This window comes from Opisthocomus hoazin, chromosome 5 (assembly GCF_030867145.1).
Source record: "Opisthocomus hoazin isolate bOpiHoa1 chromosome 5, bOpiHoa1.hap1, whole genome shotgun sequence".
In the NCBI taxonomy this organism is placed as follows: domain Eukaryota; kingdom Metazoa; phylum Chordata; class Aves; order Opisthocomiformes; family Opisthocomidae; genus Opisthocomus; species Opisthocomus hoazin.
In genome coordinates this window covers 61734985-61755479 of record NC_134418.1, presented here as the reverse complement: position 1 = coordinate 61755479, position 20495 = coordinate 61734985, and the positions used below count along the sequence as shown (strand labels likewise).

The 20495-nt window shown below is 43.8% G+C and overlaps 1 protein-coding gene across 4 annotated transcripts in view; it reads left to right on the top strand.

The window, feature by feature from the left end:
• LOC104331638 (melanopsin) overlaps positions 1 to 10141 on the top strand; it is a 44155-nt gene extending 34014 nt beyond the window's left edge. For all 4 annotated transcript variants that reach the window (XM_075421499.1, XM_075421498.1, XM_075421496.1 and 1 more), the window contains 3 exons: positions 1428 to 1514; positions 3126 to 3275; positions 7502 to 10141. In XM_075421499.1, the coding sequence (XP_075277614.1) occupies positions 1428 to 1514; positions 3126 to 3275; positions 7502 to 7885 (621 nt within the window). In that variant the 3' untranslated portion in view covers positions 7886 to 10141. The remainder of the gene's footprint in view (positions 1 to 1427; positions 1515 to 3125; positions 3276 to 7501) is intronic.
• Positions 10142 to 20495: the final 10354 nt, after the last annotated feature.

Sequence of the window (20495 nt, the reverse complement as noted above, 5' to 3'; positions counted from 1 at the left end):
GAAACCTCCCAGAGCGACGGCTGCGTCGGTAACCTTTCACGAAGAGGGGCAAACTCCCATTAAGCCAGGTGGCAGTGGTCTGAGCAAGGATGGGGCTCGGTTATTTGCGTGCTGTAACCTGCAGGCTGCTGCTTTCAGGGCGCTGTCTCCGAGAGTCAGACCGTGGACCTACGTTTCAGTGAAACTGTAACCACGCTGAGCATTTTTGGGAAGCCTGGGGTCCTTGATTTGGAAATGGACCTAGGACCACCAGAAAAACCAGCACAAGCAGTGCACCGTTCTCCAACAAGATGATTTGGCGCTGCATTTTCTGCTGGAGAAATGGAAGTTGCTCCTTTCAGATAACAGCACCAGGGAGATTTCTGAACTCTTTCACAGCAGAAAGACAGTAAAGCAAACACACCCGAGCAAAAAATGCACTGTTCACTGGGAAATCAAGCAGTCCCAGCCACTGCTAGCACTATGCCCAGGGTGCTGACAAGAAATTCAGGCGTTGTGGCTGTGAAATCAAAAAACAGAACAAAAAAACACTTTAAGTGCCTCAGGGGAGGGCTTGCTACCTGAGGCTCAGTGAAACCAAATATATCCTGTTACAAAAGGCGGGTTACTTCACAGTCCATGTTGTTGCCTCTCTTGTACCCAAACCGTACAGCTGCATTAGGTAGACTTCCAGTTAAAATGGCTAATTGCACTTTTCTGGGTAGTCTCAGCCATACAGCTTGTGAAGTTATGAACTGTTTGGGGACAAGGATCCTCTTCCACTTGTGCCTGTGTATCACATACCCCAGCAGCATTCCTGGCTATCACTAAACAGCCCACAGGTCACTATATTACGAAGAGTACTAATGATGATAATTAAAGATCATGAAATCACTGAAATCCGGCATGTTTTGTTATTGAGAATTAGAAAGTGTTTAAATGCTATGCAACGGAGAAGCTACTTCTCAGGAGACACCTAGTCTAGAAGTGAAAAGATTTTTCTATAATGTCTTATAAAATATGTCTACCATAAAATTTCATTTGAATTAAAACATTAAATAGAAGAGTGAAAGGCCTCTTTTAGCCTGGGCAAAGCCTTTTTTAGCATACTGTCTTTCAGATCTGAGCCCACATGAGTTTGAAGTGTGTGATGGGACTCTTGTGGAGTGTGACGCTACTGTATCACACCACACAGCACAAGGATCCCCAAATTTGCTTGCCTAGGCTCTCATAGTCTTCAGGGCATGGGGAGCACTTTCATGTTTATCTGGTTATCACTCTTTTAGGGCAAAAGACCTTAACGAGACAGAAGAGTGACTCACTTTGTATGGGCTGTGAAATTCAGCATTTGTCTTGTTTCTTAAAGATGTAAATAAATGTATAAATATTCTGTTGCAAAGTAAATGAAAATGAGGTAATCTATCCTGCTGATTTAACTCCATTCACAGACCACTGATTACCCAATGATGCATGAGAGTATCAACCGTGATGATTTCGTAAATTGTAAAATACCCAGACTATCCTTGCAATATGAGGTTAGTATATGCAACCTGCCAATACCCTGTGATAAAAAAGAGCGTATTTTGTGGGGGATTGTTTAACAGCTTAAGCAAACAGAGCACCCACAAATATATCTGTATCCCGCTTGAGATCGTGGGGACTGCTTGTCTGCTTATGCTTGTGCTTCATTCACTAGTTTTAGATAGCAGCTGTAGTGACACGGAAATGTGCTGGCACAGTTTAAAACAGAGAGGTTTCTCATTTACTTATTTCTAAACTTTTTTCCTCCTTTTACCTTTTAAAATTCCCTGACTCAAAGTTTTTTCCTGAATTCTCTCCCCATTAATCCTTTGTTTGATGTCAAATGAAGTAATATCAGATGGATCGCTCATCCTGATCCAAGAAGCTCCTTGTTCTTCACTGTTGGTCACTGCTTGGTTTTGGTCCATTTGGGTTAGCAGGTTATTGTGTGTGTTTGGTTGGGGTTGGTGTTTAAAGAGATGGGATGATGTGGTTAAGATGCTTCAGCCTTTGGCACAACTTTGATATAGGAGTCTCAAATAAAACACCTGCTGTCAGCGATGCGCAGTGCTGTGTTGTGCCGAGTTGATGCAGCCAAAGGTAATTGTTCTTGGGGCAACCAACAGCTCCATGCAGCTGCACAAATTTCAGCTGAAACAGCAGCTGTTGAAATAAAAGCTAAGCTCAACAACTCTCACATGACAGCAGCACCAAGTGAAATTTTGGAATGCTCCGCTAAAGTATTGATGGGCAGGAATGATACCAACAACACTGTAAAGATGCAGCTGTTGCCACCAACACTTTTCTCTGTGTGTTATGTACATGTTAATTTTGAGAGCCAACATATTCGTGAGTCACATAAAGTTGTATTTACAGATTGATTCTCCAAGGGATGAGAAATAAGCAGGCAGCAATACATAGATGTATGAGCAAGGTGATGCAGTGGAATTATGTTCTAGCTTCCCACTTGTGTGGAGCTCTATCTATCTATCCGTATTTAAAAGCTGGTGTGGAAAACAGAGGGATGATATCATCACTGATACTCAATCAAAAAGTCAGAACAAGGTTAGGGATGATGGATGGCCTCTGCCCAAAGCTGGAAATGGAACACCTATTGCCTCCCATCCACTAATGGCAGTTCAGAGAAGAAGCAAGCTCATGGGGCTTGAGAAGCCCTGAGTGTTATGGGTATCCAGCTGGGGTGTACACAAATGTGACTTTGGACCTGTTCACATCCTGGATTTTGTACCAGCTGATGGTCACGCAGAATGTCATAAGCCATACTAAACAGATTAGTTCCATGTGCTCCCATCTTTAGACTTCAGGTGCTATGCAGCTATAAGCATAGCACAAACAATAAGATAAAAAGGGGTGAAAAACATCCTGGTGAAAAGAGATTAAATAATTTTTCATTATTTCAAAGATTTTTTTGGTTCAGAAAAATAGTACAGAGTAAGCAACAAGAACAAAAATCAAGCCTCTCCCCAGGCGAAGTTTGAGTGTGAGACCTGTGTTAGAACAGCTTTAGTTTTCTGTAAGTGTGCATGGTTTCTGCTAGAGTTTGAGAGATTTTAGAATTTGGGGAAGGATGCAACTGGCTGAAATCCTTCATCATTTGTGATTAGACCTGGAGCGATGTAGATCTTGACCCTGTAGAGCCAGCTCATAAGAAACTGCAGCCTCGCCGAAGTCATTCTTTCTCAACAAGTCCGAGACAGGAGAAGACAGACCTGTTTCCAAAGACCTGCAGTGGTGATGCAGTAACTGCAGAAAAGGTAAGGAAAAAAGTCTGTGCTGGGGATTCTCTTTTTTAATGTTAATTTTGCTACAGTACATCATTCCTGGAAAAATAATTCAGCCTTTACACCCATCTGTTTCATCTGTAGGCTTTATTTATACTGATTCTGATGTCCTCTTCATCCTTGCTGTTATTTCTTTTTTTGTGACTACTGAGAATGCCAATAATGCCTCATTAGATTTTTTTCACTGATACGTTGCCTGTTTTTGGAAAACCGTCATCAGCTCATAGCTCTAAAGCTGCATTGAAGCACAGCCAGTAGCATCAAATGGAAGAAGTTGATTTCTTCGCCTGTTTGTCTACCCCAGCTCTGGTTCCTCTCACCCTGGCCCTCGTGTCCACAGTGTGGCAGCCTCCTTTTATTGCAAAATCAGGACTTCAAAACGGAGTTTGACTTTATAGAAGCCACCCTTTTTCTTCTTTTCAGCGTACATTAAAATGTTCTATTTTTGTTGAGGGGGAAGACAAGAAAGCAACTCCCATTTCTCCCTAAGGGTGGGAGAGTCTGGCAGCTGCCACCCTTCCCTCACTGAGAGAGGAGACGGTAAGTACTCAGCACATCTTCTGTGGATGCATCACACTCATTGCCCAAACCGCTGAGGTTGGGTGTCATGCTGTTGAGGACCACCTCAATCCCTGAGGAACTGCTGAGGATGGGAACAGTAGGTCATCCACTAGTCAGCTTCTTCCAGAACTGTAAAACCAGTTTCAAAACGAGTATTTGCATGGGTGGTATAATGTCAAGCATATATCAGTGCTGCATTTTCATGAAAAGAAAGGACTTACAATCCCCTGCCTGTGTCTGGACTGAGTAGGACCCACTTTTTGATGGAGGTACCCTTTCACGGAGTTACTCTAGTACGTGTAACCAAAGACCTGCACCTTGGGCAGCTACAGCATCTGCTTCTGTCCCCAGTGTGCCCTTTCAGCTCTGAGGCTAATTGTCTAGAGACAGCGTAGTTTAAAGCAAGAGCTGTTCTGGAAATTTCCAGCCATCCAATGACCTGGCTCCTGCATGCATCTGCCCTGTCTTGTTTCATGTGTCTCAAGATCAGGTCCTGAGAAACTTTGGTCTTCTCTTGTCACTGTTGTGAATAGTATTGATGGGAAAACAACGGCTTCAGACATGGTGTCAGGCAACACGGGCTCAAACCACCTCCACTGCCCTCCATCAGTAGCTCAGTGTGTCCAAGGCTGTAGGCAAGTGGCAAAGACAAATGATCCAAGAGATTGTCTCCAGGTTCTGGAGAATCACCAGGTTGCAGTCTCACAAGGAAGTAGGAGGAAAATAAATCTGAGGTGGTCTGCATAAAATTGTTCAGTAATTAAATATTTCTGTATTCTGGAATTTAGTAACCACATAGCCCACAAGAAGGCTCAGACAATACACTTGGTCTTTGAAAGACATCTGTTGGATTATTTTGATAAATAACCTTTAAACAGAGTACTTTCATGCTGAGGCTTTCAGTGGTGTTCATTGAGATGAGTGGAGTTTATTCACACTGAATGTTCAAAGCTTCATTTGCTTTTCTTCATATTTTCAACAAAGATTCCTGTGTGGTGTGAAGGTCCTTTGTGTGTTAGCTAAATGCAATACACCAATATTCATTTTATCAGAATAAATACTTATTTGTCAAGCTCAGTGACAGTGTTTCACTATAAGGCCATCCATTTATCCTTAAAAAAAACCCCACCAACCCTAAAGAAAGCCCACTGCATTTTTAGATAATTATTTTAAGGTTTTAATAGCACTTCCAGATTGTCTATGACTGAATTTCAATTATGGCACTTCCAAAAGTGTTCACTTATGAAAATATAAGTGTGAAGTTGGTGAAGGGTCACCTAATTACTTGATTTAACACAATCTAAAATTTTTTTAGGAAAAGAACCTCACACTTCCTTTGCTTTCTTTAAGAAGACCATCTCAACAATATCTAAAAAATTTACATACCTCTGAATTCTTTTCAGACTGAGATTAAATTTCCTTAATGCACAGTTGCAGACAGGTTTTCAAAAAAGAAAAGGCATCCCTCAAGTGAGAGTAAAAAAGCCATTCAGTGACCCAGGCTTGGTGCTTTCCAGAGCATAAAAACTCACTGGACTGTTTTCGGTGCTGCCACAAAGATATGACCCAGCGCCATGACTTACTGCAGTTAGTTAGGATGACCACGGCTTTGATGTAGACACCTGGAAACCTGGTGTGGCAGTGAAGAGGCCTTTTTGGAAGCACTAAAATGCAGGCATGTATTATGAGAGTAAGATAGGTTTGGATATTTGATTTCACAGGAGAGTTGCCAAGTGTGCTCTGTGCATCCAGGTATTTTGTCAAGGGAACTACCCACATGAAAACTACTAAAAAAACCTTGGAAGTGGTGTCCTGCTCACTAAGCCACATCCAAAAGAAACCCATCCTTCTGCTGCGGTGAAAACAGCACTTGAAGCAGGCAGGAGTGGGTTTAGGTTTTGGTATTTTTCATTCTATTGCTATTATTGCTTTGGAAGAACAGACTTTTCTTCTCTGTCACGTTGATTTCAACCACTTTTTTTTTTGCACATTGTGCTTTCCTCCACTTGAGTAGGTACAACGGCTGGAGAAATCATTATCGATGGGGACTGGTAAACGATCCCTGCTTGTGGAGTAGAATTACACAATGCTTCAGTATATACCGGTACCTAAATTTAAACCTAGACTGAAAGAAAGAGAGAGAGAGGGGGAGATAGACTAAAAATTCAGATTTTTAACTAAAAAAAAAAGTGTGAAAAACAAATGCTTGGGGTTTTGTCTGTAAAACCCGACTAGACCTACTCTATACAATAACATACTCTGCCAAACTACTTGCTAAGACTAAGACCCCTAAATCATTAAAAAAAAAAAAAAACAACCTAAAAAAACCTCTTCCCCATTTGAGTTAAGGACCCACTTAGTTTGTTAGTATAAAGGCAATATCACACACTCCAGACTAGGTGGAGAAAAAGGGGGCCAAGATTAGAGTCCCTGCTGGGCTAGAAACTGATCTAACGTTTTTAAAAGGTGTTTCAGTACCAAACCCCTATAAATCCATGCAAATTACATGCCTGAATGCTTGAAGAAGCCTAAAGTTGAATTAATGAGATTTATTACTAGAACAGAAATATCTGCAATAGAGGAAAAATTTTACAAAACTATTATGGGAAGCTCAAGCTATGGAGAGATTCAGTGAAGCTATTTACTATACTTTACAATCATATTCAGAGAAAGAAATTGAACTATAACTCTGAAATATGCTTTACAGCAATTTGAGTAAAGCTTAGTCATACCCTGAATTCCATTAGGCTTCGTGAGTATACACATAGTAATAAAATAAAAACTGCATTTTACTTTAAAAGCTCATCTTTCCTCAGGAAGGAGGGACTTCTAACTTCACTCTATATCTAGGACAGCGATTTTATAACCATAACTGTCATTTTCTAAAGCAACCCAGATTGATCACTCATGCCTTCCATTGCCAGTGTATTTAAATATTAACTAACACTTGCAAAACTTTTACTTCATTTACTTTGGTTTTACATACTGTGCACGATAAGTTCTAGAAAGATCACAGGGAAGTTGCCATCAGGGTCAAGTTAGAAATTAGAGTTCTCTCAAAACAGGCAATCGGGAAATAGTTAATAAAGCAAAATCACAGCCACTGTTATTCACTTCTTTGCTGGTGGAAGCATTATCCAAGCTACTAATGCAAAGCCACCCACTGCCCCAAGGCAGCACCAGGAGCCTTCTGGGGACACTGTGACAGAGGTTGTCACAAGGATGATGAAACTTTAGGCAAATAAAGAATACAGTGTTCTAGAGTCTTCTGTGAGATCGCTTCCGTGAGAGAGAGAGAGAGTGCAATTATTCAATACCTTGAGATGTCTTAACAATGGAGAAATATTTTTCAAAACATGAAATGTCAGATATAGGAGGGGGCTTTTCATTTCTTCTTTTTCTTATTCTTGGTCTCTGCTGATATTTGAGCATGTCTTCTTTTGCTTTAGCTAATATACCACTTTCCAAGCTGTGGATGTTAACACATCATGATTTTCCCTCTTTCTAGTCAATGATTCAGCCATTTAGAAAATATGACTGGTGACTCAAATAGCAACTAGTGGTAGTGAATATTTCAAACACTGGTTTCTGTAGTCATATGCCTTATGACAACACTAAAGTTTATGTCTCCACTCCAGGTTTCACTCTCCTCCAGCTGTTTGGAGAAGATGCTTGGGCGTCCAGTCCTACACAGTCCCTCTGCAACACTCGTGGCCAGCTCCCTGAGAGCAGCTTCTCTGCCTGTTGCTTTGAACAGCAGCAGCAGAGGAGGAGGCTTAAGTACTGCACAGATGGCAACTCAAGAAAGTCAAGTTAATGGAGCCCTGGGCTCTATCATTAGCAATACAGTCCCACGCATCATCATCATTCCTACATCAGAGACCAACCTGTTTCGAGAGGAACTTGAGGAGGAAGAGACTGAGTTATTCCACTTTCATGACAAAAAGGGCAATCTGCTGGACTTGGAAGGGCTTAGCTCGTCCACAGAGTTCCTTGAAGCCGTTGAGAAATTTCTATCATAAGTTTGTCAAAAGAAAACTTTCCGGTAATTATTTTCTTGGCATCTGCTTCACTTCATTATACCAAAGAACTGAAGCCTTGTAGCTTAGATCATCAGAGTTTTTGTATGTTTATACAGTAGTCACTAGGCAGCTTTCAGATTTATCTTTGTCCAGACCAGCTGAGGCATGGAAACGGCTTTCTTTCAGATTGTGCTGCAGGAAATGAGCAGTGGAAGATCTGGCAGCATGATCAAGTGGCATCAGTCAAGTCGGCCACCTCCTTCACGGGACCCTAATTTGTAACCACAGATGGAGGTGCCAGCAGAAGGAAAACTGGGGGCACTGGGGCAGCAAAGGGCTATTGCAAAGGCGCAACAGCGGAATGTGTCTGTTACCTGCATATGAAGCAGCATTCCTGTTTCGGCAGCTCTCTTCCGGAAGGTGATGGGAAGCGACACAAGACCACAGCTTCCACCAGCCCCAACACGAATGCACATGGTTGGATGAGCTGAACTATCTTTTAATCAAAATATTTTCAGCATTTTTTTTTAATAGGCAGCTTGCTAAATGTAAATAAACAAACTGATGGTGTAACTGGGAAGTGACTGCTTGCTTTTAAAGATCAGTGCAAGAAGTCTGGATTTTACCTCAGCATTAGGACGATCACCTGAATGTCGAAATGCAAGGCACATACAGTATTATCTGTAGAAGCATTTAGAACACCTTCAGAGCTTCAATCTTGATTAAATATATATGGATCCTAATAAGTCTGTGATTAAAAGCGTGAACTTTCACAGCTGGCTTGACAAGTCATTGGTAGAAAAAAAGGCTCAGTTGCTACCTATCACTTGTGTCTTCAGAGGACCTTCTTCCCTTCTCCTTCTGAAATGACCCAGCAGATGTCTTCTCCTGCAGGTCACTTTCCGGAGGCCTTCAGAGTGGGTAAAATGTCATGTTGGGGAGAAAACTCCACGGTATTGGGGTGTTGGCTACAGGACCTGCAGTCACATGGCTATCTGTGGTTACTGATCATGCTTTTTTATCTGTGCTTCACATTATGGCTCAGGCTCACAAGACCCTCCCAGCACCTTATTTCTAACTGCATTCTTCCTTTCATTACTCATTTTCCCTTTTTATAATATGTTCTCCACATCCTCCCTTTCAGTCTCTGACCTTCAAATGTAGACAATGAGTTGAACTATATTGTTCTCCACATAATATCAGTATACCTTAGTACAAAGCAGGCATTTCTCTGGATATAATATTTGATCCAGTGAGCCTAGTAGCATTCAGACATCCAGCGAGCATCTGTACATGAGAGTTTATGTTCATAGTCTCAGTTTATTCCCTTAACTGTATCCTAGATTGTGCAAAGACTGCTGAGGACATTTCCAAGTTCTGTGCAAGCACTGGCTGGTCTTGAGAAGTAATTCCTCTTTTCCTGTTCTCCTGATGCAAAAAACAGATGGAAAGATGGAAAGCGTAGAAGCATTTTTAAAAATTCTTTTTTTAAAATTCTTTTATTATGAAAGAAGATAGCACAAATCTTGTTTGCAACTAGCTAGACAGGAACACCACTGAAGAACAAACCAAAACCCAAAGCAGCACAAGAGAGAAGAATGCCTCTGAACTCGCAGACCCAAGGCTGTGCAGGGTGTCAGCACAGCAGACCTTCGAGAGCACTGAGACACTTGCTTTTGGTATAGGCTACACTCTTTTTAGGAAAAAAACCCCTCTCTCTGGTGAGTTACAGAAGTGACTGCTGAGACAGGCTGCCAATTGCAATGCTAACACTTTTAATGCTGCTATTATTTGAGGTACTCTGCTGTCTTGAGACCCTCATCAGAAACGGGGCCAACATACCTCCTTACCTTGTAGAGAAGGGGGAAAAGGGTGGTGGAGCCACAGCAGGCGTGTAGTTGTCTGCCTGCAGCCCCGGCGTGTGGTACCAGGGGCCAGGGCTCAGCCAGGGCAGCACCACGCCACGGTACCTGCTGCCGAAGGCTGTGCCCACCGGGTGCCAGGTTTTGTCCCGGGGCCAGGAATCACGCCAAGGTGTCCTGCAATCAGCTCAGCATTTACAAAGGCAATTCCTCCATTCGAGGGCTGGTGCAGTGAGCAGGCAGCATGGGGCAGCTGCCGGGGACTGGGACGGGGATGTGTTAGCCTGCAGCTCCTCGGTGCCAGGCTTTCATCCAGTGTGTGCTTTTGGCCACAACGAGTAACCAAATGTTAATTAAATACAATGTTCATGGAAAAACGGGGGAGGATTAATCCTAGGATAAACATACTGTCCTGCCATCTCTGATTCTTTTCATTTTTTTGCTGAACCTTTCTTTTACTAGAAATTAGTAAAATAGTAAATTAGTAAATTAGTAAAAGAAAGAAATTTCTTTTACTACGTCAGCTGTGCAGTCAGTGACCTTACTGTTTCTTGCATTTAATATCCTCAGCTGCCGTATCTCCTTTCTTCTCGAGTCAGATGTTGGAAAGCAAGTGTTCTTATAAGGCTTCCAAGTCTTGTACCTGACTTTTACTGTTGTAATTACTCTAAATAGCAATAAGAAAATGTATTTGGTGTTCCAAGATGTAAAAACATGACCTGGAGTGGACCTTGCACTCAGATGTTGAAGGACTTGTACTGGTAAGACTGTAGGCAGGATATTGCCATAGTTTCCAACAGGACAAAGTAAGTGAGACATAAAGTAAGAGTCAACAAACTCCTCTGTATCCAAAGTTCTGCATTCTACTTGTTATCTACAAGATAAGTTTCAAGTGATCTCTTGCATGTGTGCTGGTACTAATAAAGTGTCTCAACTTGTGGGCTTGAGGTATGTGCAAAAAACTGTTTCACTTTTATACTGTTAATGTCATCTACTGTTAGTACCATGGCTTCTGAAGCTAATGTCAAGATTACTGTTTACTTAAACTGATGTAGGCTAGAATGCCAAATCAGATAGCAGTAGAGAGATAAAACATGAAGTTGTACAAAATATCAGGTAGACTTACTACATTCACTAGGAGCTTTTTGCAGAAACATGTCACAGAGTAAATGAGTCTTAAATCAACTACAACAATGCAGAAAAACTTTGCAAACTTCTCTGTTGCCACATTAGAATAGACAGCACATAGAAATGTACAATGTTAACTGATGCTTCCCTTTTCACAAAGGAATGTATTGGTTCACTCAAATGGAATAAAAAACTCATAGGAGTAAACTAAACTATCCAGTGTTTGTTTTTGTTATTGAATCATTAATTTCAGGAGCCAGGAGGAGGAACTAAAAAGCTGAGTCAAAGCTTTTGAAACCTGTGCTCTGATCCAGTGAATAGTAAGGTACATATATAACTGTATTTACATGCGCAGCTCTTTTCAAGTCATTTAGACTGCTCACATGAAACCAAGCACTTGTGTACTTGAGTGCAGAGCATCTAAAATTAGAGTTTACTGACTTGGTAAAATCTGAAGTTGCTCAGCAACTTTTGAAATACGGTAACTGCAACTGGGATGTCAGGAATCAAGTGAACAAAACTGAAAAAAATTAACCGAAGTCAATACATTAGAACTGTGACAGCACTCTTTGATATTTGTCCTAAACCTGAAGGATGGTTAACGAACAATTGTTTGTTTCTGCTAAATCTTTGTATAGCACAGTTAATAGGATGTGTTCCAGTTTTCATTAGTAACAGAAAATTCAGACCACAAGTGTAAAGATTTCCTTTTGCAATGGACAATGAATTTATTTTTTTATAGTTAAATCAATGGCTAGATAAAGGTTTCAAATAAGAAGGAGAAAATTACTTACTTAAATCTTCATGAATATTGCTGCCTTGGGTTGGTATGAAACAGGACCCAATACTGCTTTCTTACAGAAAGCTCATTCAGTTCGCAGACATCCATTCATTTCCCTCCTTTTAGGAGACACCTCCGAACAAGAAAACCCTTCCACTCTGCTGCCTGGAAAATGTTTATGTTCCAAGGCAACATGTGATGCCCCAAACTGGAAAATACTGGGAGGCAAATACCCTATTTTTGATTTCCTTACTCTTCCCCTTCCCCCTCCCCCCTTCTTTTTTACAGCCACTCTTTACTGATTCCCTGTGTAGGTTATCCTCACTTTTTTTTTTGTCTGGTTGTTTCACAAATAAACGAAAGCCATGCAGGCTAGTGGGGAGCTGGAAACTGAGGTGTCTGTTATGCAGTGCTTTAAGCGTGGACTCCTTTCTCACATAGGAGTAGATCAAAATTGACCATAGTTCTTCAGTTCAGCAAGTGCGTGTACCAGGTAAGTACAGCATGAAATCGGGCAAGGTGGAAGCAAGTGAGATCCAGCTGTCCCTCCTGGGTCATCTCAACACAAGCTGGTGCTTGCGTCTTGCTTTGCACCTCACCCACAGCCTCAGTCTTTACATCAATGTTCTGGCTGCACACCTTAAACGGACAAGTATTTAAGTGGAGAATTTTATGTTGGATGCTTATGCTGTGCCTGTCACATTTACCCCTGTGTATTAACATATACTACGGCTTACCAAGAATTCAGATGCCTGTCAATGTATTTTATTTGCTTTATGACGTGTCTAGGTTTCACTCACGTCTACACTGTGGTTGCATTTGTTAGTGCTCCAGGTCGTAGCAGGACATGAAAAACTAACTGCAAAATGTCAAAGTCAGGTGTAAATCCACCGTTACTAATTCTCCCCTGTGCCAGCATGGGGATATATCTGCCTGCCAGCAATCTTAATGCCCACACATTGTGGTAAAATTTCCTGAATGAAAATTTCTGTAGGGGACAGAGTCTTACACAATACATTGAAATTTTTATTCTGAAACTTTTTTACTCTTTATTTGTGGTTAAGTGTCATATGTAATACTTTTATTTTGAAAGTCAGATGTGTTCTTCACCCTAAAGCAAAGTTTCAGAAGACCCTTGTCATCTTCAGGGCCTTACGCTGGACTGAACAAGCCAAAGACATAGGCAAAAACACGTGAGGAAATGGGCCGCTGCTGTCACCAGTGGTGCGTGGTCCTAAGGGTGATGCGTCCCAGCCCTTTCCCTCCCTGCTGAGGAGCCGGTCTGATCCCCATGGAGCAGTCAGACACATGTGCTAGCGGGTGCACATGCAAATGGTATTTCCTAGAAATCTATAGGGAGCTAAGTGTGGGTAGATTTTCATGGGGACAGCAGAAGATGCCTCCCTAGACTTTCTCCTTGCCAAATTTCAGGTTCCTTTCCACTGTAAACAGGTGGTAAAGCTCTTCAAATGAACAGATGGATGTATTTAATGTTAACAAATAATTTTCCACGGGTGTGCTCTTGGAAAAAAATGATCCCTATTTCCTGAGATGGAGAAAAACAGATCCAGCCCAGAGCAGACTACAAGTGTGGAAAATGTGAGCTCGAACACATTTGCATTCAGTAAATGTAAAACAAATGAGAAGAGTAGCTTATAGTGGAAGTTGTTGAGCCACCAGGAGTGCAGCAAAATTACCAACTTCATCTTCATAAAAGATGTAATAAGCTGTATCCAACCAATTGCAGGTCCTTTTGTCTAACCCCACCTATGGACAGCCCAACAGAAATGAACTCTGAGCCACCAGCACATTTGTCACACTTGGGTCACTGTCACCAGACTCGACTGTCTGGGCACCAGCGTGTGAAGGAAAGAGGGATAAAAAGTTTCTCTCACAAGAGCAAACTTCACTCGCCTTGCCAAACCCAGCAGAAAAAGACTGAGGGGAATATGACTGCTATCTTTACATGTGTCTGGGGAGGAAAGCGGGCTGTTCAAGTCAAGTGCTAATTTTGGCACAGGAATAAGTTAGCATAAACCGTCTGTGAATTAATGTATTCTGAAAATTACACAGGGTTTTAAGTATTCAGGAGTTTTTTTAAGCCTGGGGCATGTGCACTGTGGGGACGTGAAAGAAACAACTGTGGTGTATACTGAGCTCAAGCCTCGTATGAGCGGTGCCATCCAGCCAGCTGTACCCCCAGTGACAGCCATCAGTGGCCAGTCTTGGACACCGATTGCTTCAGCAGAATAATAATAAATCTTTTATAAGTGAAAATACACACAGAAACAAATCCTGGTATTATAAATGTCTTGAGATGACTACTTTTCTGACAGTTTTAAATAGGCTGAGGTTGTTTTGAGTCTCAGTGCGGGGGTGACTGTCAGGAGAGTGCACAAGGCAGAAGTCTCGCTGCAGAAATGCAGCAAATTTCTTGACAATGTACAGCCATCGAGCAAATAATGAACTGCTTCCGATTTGCTGAGGGGAAAAATTGCCAAGTGACCAGGTGGATCTCTGTCGTCCTTTCTGCAAACTTTAGTGGAAAAATTGCCTGTTCCCTAAGGTATTTTGCAACGTGGAAATAACTTGAGCTTCAGCTGCCTGGAAGAGCCGAGCCTGCGTTTTGTTCTATTTCCCTCCTCGCCATCACACTGTCTAAAAGCCACACGCTTTTCTAGGACTGGGAGCTGAGCTGGTTTGGCTTGCTGCTCCTGGTCCCAAATTGTGTTTGAAGTTGCGGTGTAGCTTAAGACCTTATTTTGCAGCATCAGAGTCCAGCAGCAAGTGCCGAACTCCCTGACAGGCCCCTGGGACTCTCCGCTACATGCCTTATCCTTCCAGTCTTCAGTCTACCAGATGTGCTGGTCTGTGAGGCCAGGGGAAATGGGCAAGTGAAAAGAAGTCTTCTGTGGTTTTCCATGGTTTCGCTATCTTGCCTATTTTGGGAGTGACTGGTTGTTTTTTAATTTCTGCCGTTTTTTCTTTCTTCTTTTTTTCTTTCTTCTTTTTTTCTTGTGGATGCCTTAGCATGTATCCCTGCTGGCATAGGATGCTTCCTCAGAAAGCCTTTGTTTTTGTGCTGGGCTGGATTTATTTTCCCGCGTGATGGTTTTTCCTGGAACAGCTTCTGAGCACTGCTGAAGGTGCCTGGCAGGCAGTCCTTCATGGCTGGGTCATCTTGCCACACTCTGGTGCTGATGATGTACTGAGACATTTGCTTTTGGGTGAAGGTCTTCCTGTCCAGCAAGAATTAGCAGCTAACATTTCCAGAGGAGAAACTCCCACGACATGTTTCCGTTTCGACTGAGGTGCTGTTTCCAAACTTGTGTAAGAGAACAGCTGAAAACGGAAAATTTGGAGGGTGGTGTTAACCACTCCACAAAGTCTGCTGGTTTGAATCTCTCTTCTTCACATGCCTCTGTTTCAGAAAAGGCTGTTGTGCACTGATGGAACATCATTGCTGTTAAAATACAGAAAAATCTGATACCACACACTACAGACAAATCCATGGTTTCAATAACCCAAGGAAAAAAGGGGGAAAATCAGTCTGTAGGTTGGAATCAATGGACATCTCAAGGTAAAGGCCAGGTAGTAAAGAAGTCTCCTCCATTTACAGCTCACATGACCGGCATGCTGTCATGGATGGCTACAGACTCTTTAGGAAAGACAGGCCAACAAGGAGAGGTGGTGGAGTTGCTCTGTATGTGAGGGAGCAACTGGAATGCATTGAGCTTGGCCTGGGGGCAGATGAAGAAAGAGAGCTTATGAGTTAGAATTAAGGGACAGGCTCATAAGGGTGACATTACGGTGGGTGTATACTACAGGCCACCTGACCAGGAGAAGGAAGTTGATGAGGTCTTCTACAAGCAGCTGCAAGCAGCTTCACAGTCACAGGTCCTGGTTCTCATGGGGGACTTCAACCACCCTGACATCAGCCGGGAAGACCACACAGGTAGGCACATGCAGTCCTGGAGGTTCCTACAGAGCATTGATGATAACTTTCTGATGCAAGTGGTGGAGGAACCAACAAGGAAAGGCGCTCTGCTGGACCCTGTACTAACAAACAAGGAGGGACTGGTTGAGGGTGTGAAGGTTGGAGGTAGACTCGGCTGCAGGGACCATGAAATGGTGGAGTTCAGGATCCTGCGTGGAGGAAGCAGGGCGATAAGTAGGATCAAAACCTTGGACTTCAGGAGAGCTAACTTTGGTCTCTTCAAGGAGCTACTTGGAGGAATCCCGTGGGCCAGGGCTCTCGAAGGCAGGGGGGTCCAAGAGTGCTGGTCACTGTTTAAAGGTCACTTCCTCCACGCTCAGGATCGGTGCATCCCCCTGAGAAAGAAATCTAGCAAAGGAGGCAGGAGACCTACATGGCTGAACAAGGAGCTTCTAGTGGAGATCAGGTGGAAGAGAAAGGTTCATGGAATGTGGAAAGAGGGACAGGCCACTTGGGAAGAGTACAGGAATGTTGTCAGAGCATGCAGGGATGCAATGAGGAAGGCCAAGGTCCACCTGGAATTGAGTCTGGCAAGGGACATCAAAAACAACAAGAAGGGCTTCTTCAACTACATCTGCAGCAAACGGAAGGCTAGGGACAATGTGGGGCCACTGCTGAATGAGGCGGGTGTCCTGGTGACGGAGGATGCGGAGAAGGCAGAACTACTGAATGCTTTCTTTGCTTCAGTCTTCAGTGCCAAGGCAGGCCCTCAGGAATCCCAGGCTCTGGAGGTAAGAGAGGAAGCCTGCAGAGAGGATGACCTTCCCTTGGTTGAGGAGGACTGTGTGAGAGATCACTTAAGCAATCTGGACGTCCACAAATCCATGGGCCCCGATGGAATGCACCCACGAGTGCTGAGGGAGCTGGCGGATGTCATTGCTGAGCCACTCTCCATCATCTTTGAGAGCTCCTGGAGGACAGGAGAGGTGCCCGAGGACTGGAGAAAGGCCAATGTGACTCCAATCTTCAAAAAGGGCAAGAAGGAGGACCCAGGGAACTGCAGGCCACTCAGCCAGCTGACTTAATAGCCTGTCTCCAACAGTGACCAGCAACAAATGTCTAGGAAGAGAAGCAAAACAAGTACTGATACTTTCCTGCTATGCTCTCCCAGTCTTCAGCAGTTTTATGCCAGAAATTGTATTTAATATGCCTTCACAGACCTCTTTTTCTTCCATGGATTTATGCAATCACTTCTGGGACTCATGTGAAAGCCACGTACCAAAACATCCTGCGGGCTCTGTGGTTTAATTGCAATTTACATAAAACAGAGCCTCCCTTTGCTTGCTTTGCAACATCTGGTAAATGCATTTGGTGCCCTCAAGTTCTCACAGGGTGCGAGAAAGTGAATGATCCCTGCCTGGTGGGCACCTGCCCACCAGCCCCACTGAGGCTGCATCATCTCCATGACGGCCTCCTCTCCCAGCTGTGGGGTCCCACTCTGTCCACTTGAACCCAGGAGCTCCATCCCTTTGGCACAGCAGCATGGTGAAGCCACCGGATACCACAGGTGAACTGTAAAACTGCTTTGGTTGCTCATCCCAAGAGGAGGTCCTGGGTCATTTGTCCTTGTCCTTGCCCCTGGACATCCCGACCTGGACCCTTACCCCCTCCTCTCCCACCCCGGTGTGCCCCTACCTTCCGCCTGCTCTTCATCAGCATCATTGGGAAACTGGGAAAAAGCCTGAGAAACTTGGAGCGGAAATGTGGTGTGCTTGCAGTTAAAGAGTATCTGCAAAATATTTACAGACTATTTAAGCAGTTGGCAAGCACATTGGGGAATAACTTATCAACAGGCTGTCTCCCAGCTCTTCTGGGAGGCAGGAAAATATAATTATCCTCATTTAACATTAGCAGAGGCTGGGACGTAGTGTGAGCATGTGCCCAGACAGTAGCAGCATTGTGGCAGTCTCCTTCTTTCCCCAGTCCAAGCCCAGACACCAGACCCTTCACCCTCCCTGACTGCAGCATATGGTTAAAAGCACTAAAATACTTGGGTTTCAGCTGTAGGTATTACATAAAAAATACAGCCAAAAACCTAGATCCAAACAATGCAACAACCGTGATGTTGGATCTCAATTGGGATCCAAATTTTGCCACTTCATATTTCTACCTAAATTCTAAATGGTGAATTTCAGTGGTGGATTCAAATGCATAGCTGGAATTGTCACAAAAACGTATGCTTGGGACCCACTCTAGGATGCATAACTAAATAGCAGGCATTGCGTTATTACCCTCACTCCTTTTTCTGGCATGCCTCACAGAAGTAAGTAGAAATTAATATAAATAGGGCAGAGTTTCCAAGCCTTCTCTCCTACACAGTATAACTTCTTTCAACAACCACTTGGGAAGTGTTGCTCATGCTTCTCTTCCACCCTACAGGATGTTTTCCATTCTGCATAGTAACTGAACTTTCAAGTCTCAATGCCATAAAACACTGGCAACGACAGTGAGAGTCCCAGCATCTTATGAGTGTGCTGCAATGGGATGTCCTGTTAGAAAATCAGCATTATGCTTACATTGCCTTTGAAAGGAAACAGCCGAGGGTGGCCTAAGGGTGAGGATGTGCAGCAGGTCTGCCTAAATGTCCTCATGGTGCCCTGGTGAAGCACGAGGGACACTGTCACCCCCAGCACCCATCCTGGCCCTGCCAGCGCAGCTTGCCCTGCCAGAGCCACCACGCCAGGTGGGCAGACGTCACCTCCCTTGGGCTCACAGGCAGGCAGACGAGGCAAAGCCTTGGTCTGTTTTTGGTGCAGCAAACCCCAAAACACCAAAAGGTAAGTGGCTATAAGCCCTGGCTGTTTTCATACAGCCCAGAGAGGCTGGGAGCATGGGGTGCCTTGGCAGGAGGTATTCATCTCCCCAGAGCTGGGCCACAGAGATGCGACACTTTCCAGGGGCAGCCTCTGGTCCATTCGGGTAAAAGCATCACTTGGTGAATGTATTTTCTTTGTTTGTCTGCTGCAGCTTAGGTAGAGACCAGTGTGCTTCAACCTACGAGACCCCTTCACCGATGCTGCTCTCAGGGCTCACCCAAACTTCAGCGAGTGAGTTGAGCCTTCCCTCCAGCAGGCTGGATGGAGAGAAAGGCGGGGGGAGGCTGCTCTATTTTTAGCTGCCTGAGACACGCAGACCTCATGGTGATGGGGCACAGATAATTACATAATAAAGTCATACTAAGATTTGCTATTTGAGTCCATCTGGCCTCTTCCTTATCTCAAGTGCTGTACTAGCAGTTCCTGCTCTGAATGCCCGTAATCAAAATATAACGCGTTTTCCTGGAATTCATTACATGAAGTAACAGTCTATTTAATGAGCGGCTCTTTTCCATGTGCTGTTCTCCCCTGCCTAACACTTACAGCTAGGTGCTCTGCGGTGGGCTTACCGGTATTGCCAGACCTGTTGTAGCCCCACAGGCAAAACCATGGGGTGAGCAAAAGGGTGTCATTAAGCACTGGGGAAGGGGGCTTGCTTTTGAGCAGACTGTCAAATATTGCGATTACTGCCTTCACCCCAGTGCTGCCACCCCTATCGAGGGAAAGTGTTTTACACAGAAAATGCAGCTAAAAATGCCTTTCAGTCAACATCTTCAGCTTCTGCAGCCAATACGTCCTGGGGGCTTTCATGCTGCTATGACCCAAAATGCCCCCACCTGTGCATCCCCTGGCTGTCTGCAAAGGCAGTCTGGGGCAGGTAGGAGAGATCTTGGGCTTCGTCTCTTCCCTTCCACAACAAGGGTATTTCAGGCCTTTTTAAAATTCCTCGTGATTCATTTAGGGGTTTTATGTCATGCCTAAACCCCTGGCTATGTCCCACTGAGCCCCCCTCTACACAAAGTTCATCATGGGTGTCTCCACACCTACTTTTGAGGTTTTTTTCCTGTAAAAACACCTTTTCTGAGTTCCACTAGCAGCAACCGTGGGAAGCAGCGAAAGCGAGGGGGCTGTTTTGTAGATAAAGAACAACGGAAGCTGCAAGGCCCTTTAGTGGCATTATCCAGGGGAAAGCCATGTATGTTACTGCAATTTCAAGCAGTAACATCTTTTAAAAATATAACCTTTTATTGCCACATTGCAATTGCCACGCAGAGGAAATGAGCATGTTAAAAACGAAGCAGCAGCCTGCAGCTCCTGGGAATGTCCTGTGCCATAGGTCACAGGGGTGCTCTTGGATTTCAGGTGACGCAGGGGCTATATCCAGCTCCCGGGCACCGGGGTGAATGGAAACACTCCCGGGAGCAGTAAGAACAAAGGGCCAGACTCCAGCTGTCTAAACGCAAGCAGTTGGTTGGTAGTTTGGGGAGAAACCAGAAACGCTCACTGGAAAGGTTTCTGTTGTAGTACACACGAACCGCAATAAATTTTAAAAAAGTGGACGAAAGGTCTCTCTATTTTTATATAGCAGAGTGAAAGTGTTAGGTATCTGCAGCAATATTTATTCCGAAGGAAAGTGAAATTGAATCTGAGTGACATAATGAGAAAGTGTCTGGCAAAGCCCGGTCCAGAGGAAAAGCAGCAGGGATCATTACCTTCTAAAATTTAATTTTTAAGATGAATACGCAAGGGAACTGAAAGCTATAGTATAGCTACAAGCTATCGTATAGTGGAGGCACACTGTTTTGGGGGAGAGACAGAGGTGTTGTCATTTTAAAGCATGAAACGTACGGACCAAGAAGTGAGAGAGAAAAGTCTACTGGTGTGAGCTGAAACTTGGAAGAGCTGCACGGTAGAGAGCTGCGAGCAGGAATACAGTGGGGAAGAAACAAGTGCAGAATAAAAAGAGGCAGGATGAAAACTGCCTAAAATTGGCACTGTAGGGTAACTTGGAAAATAATTCACAGTT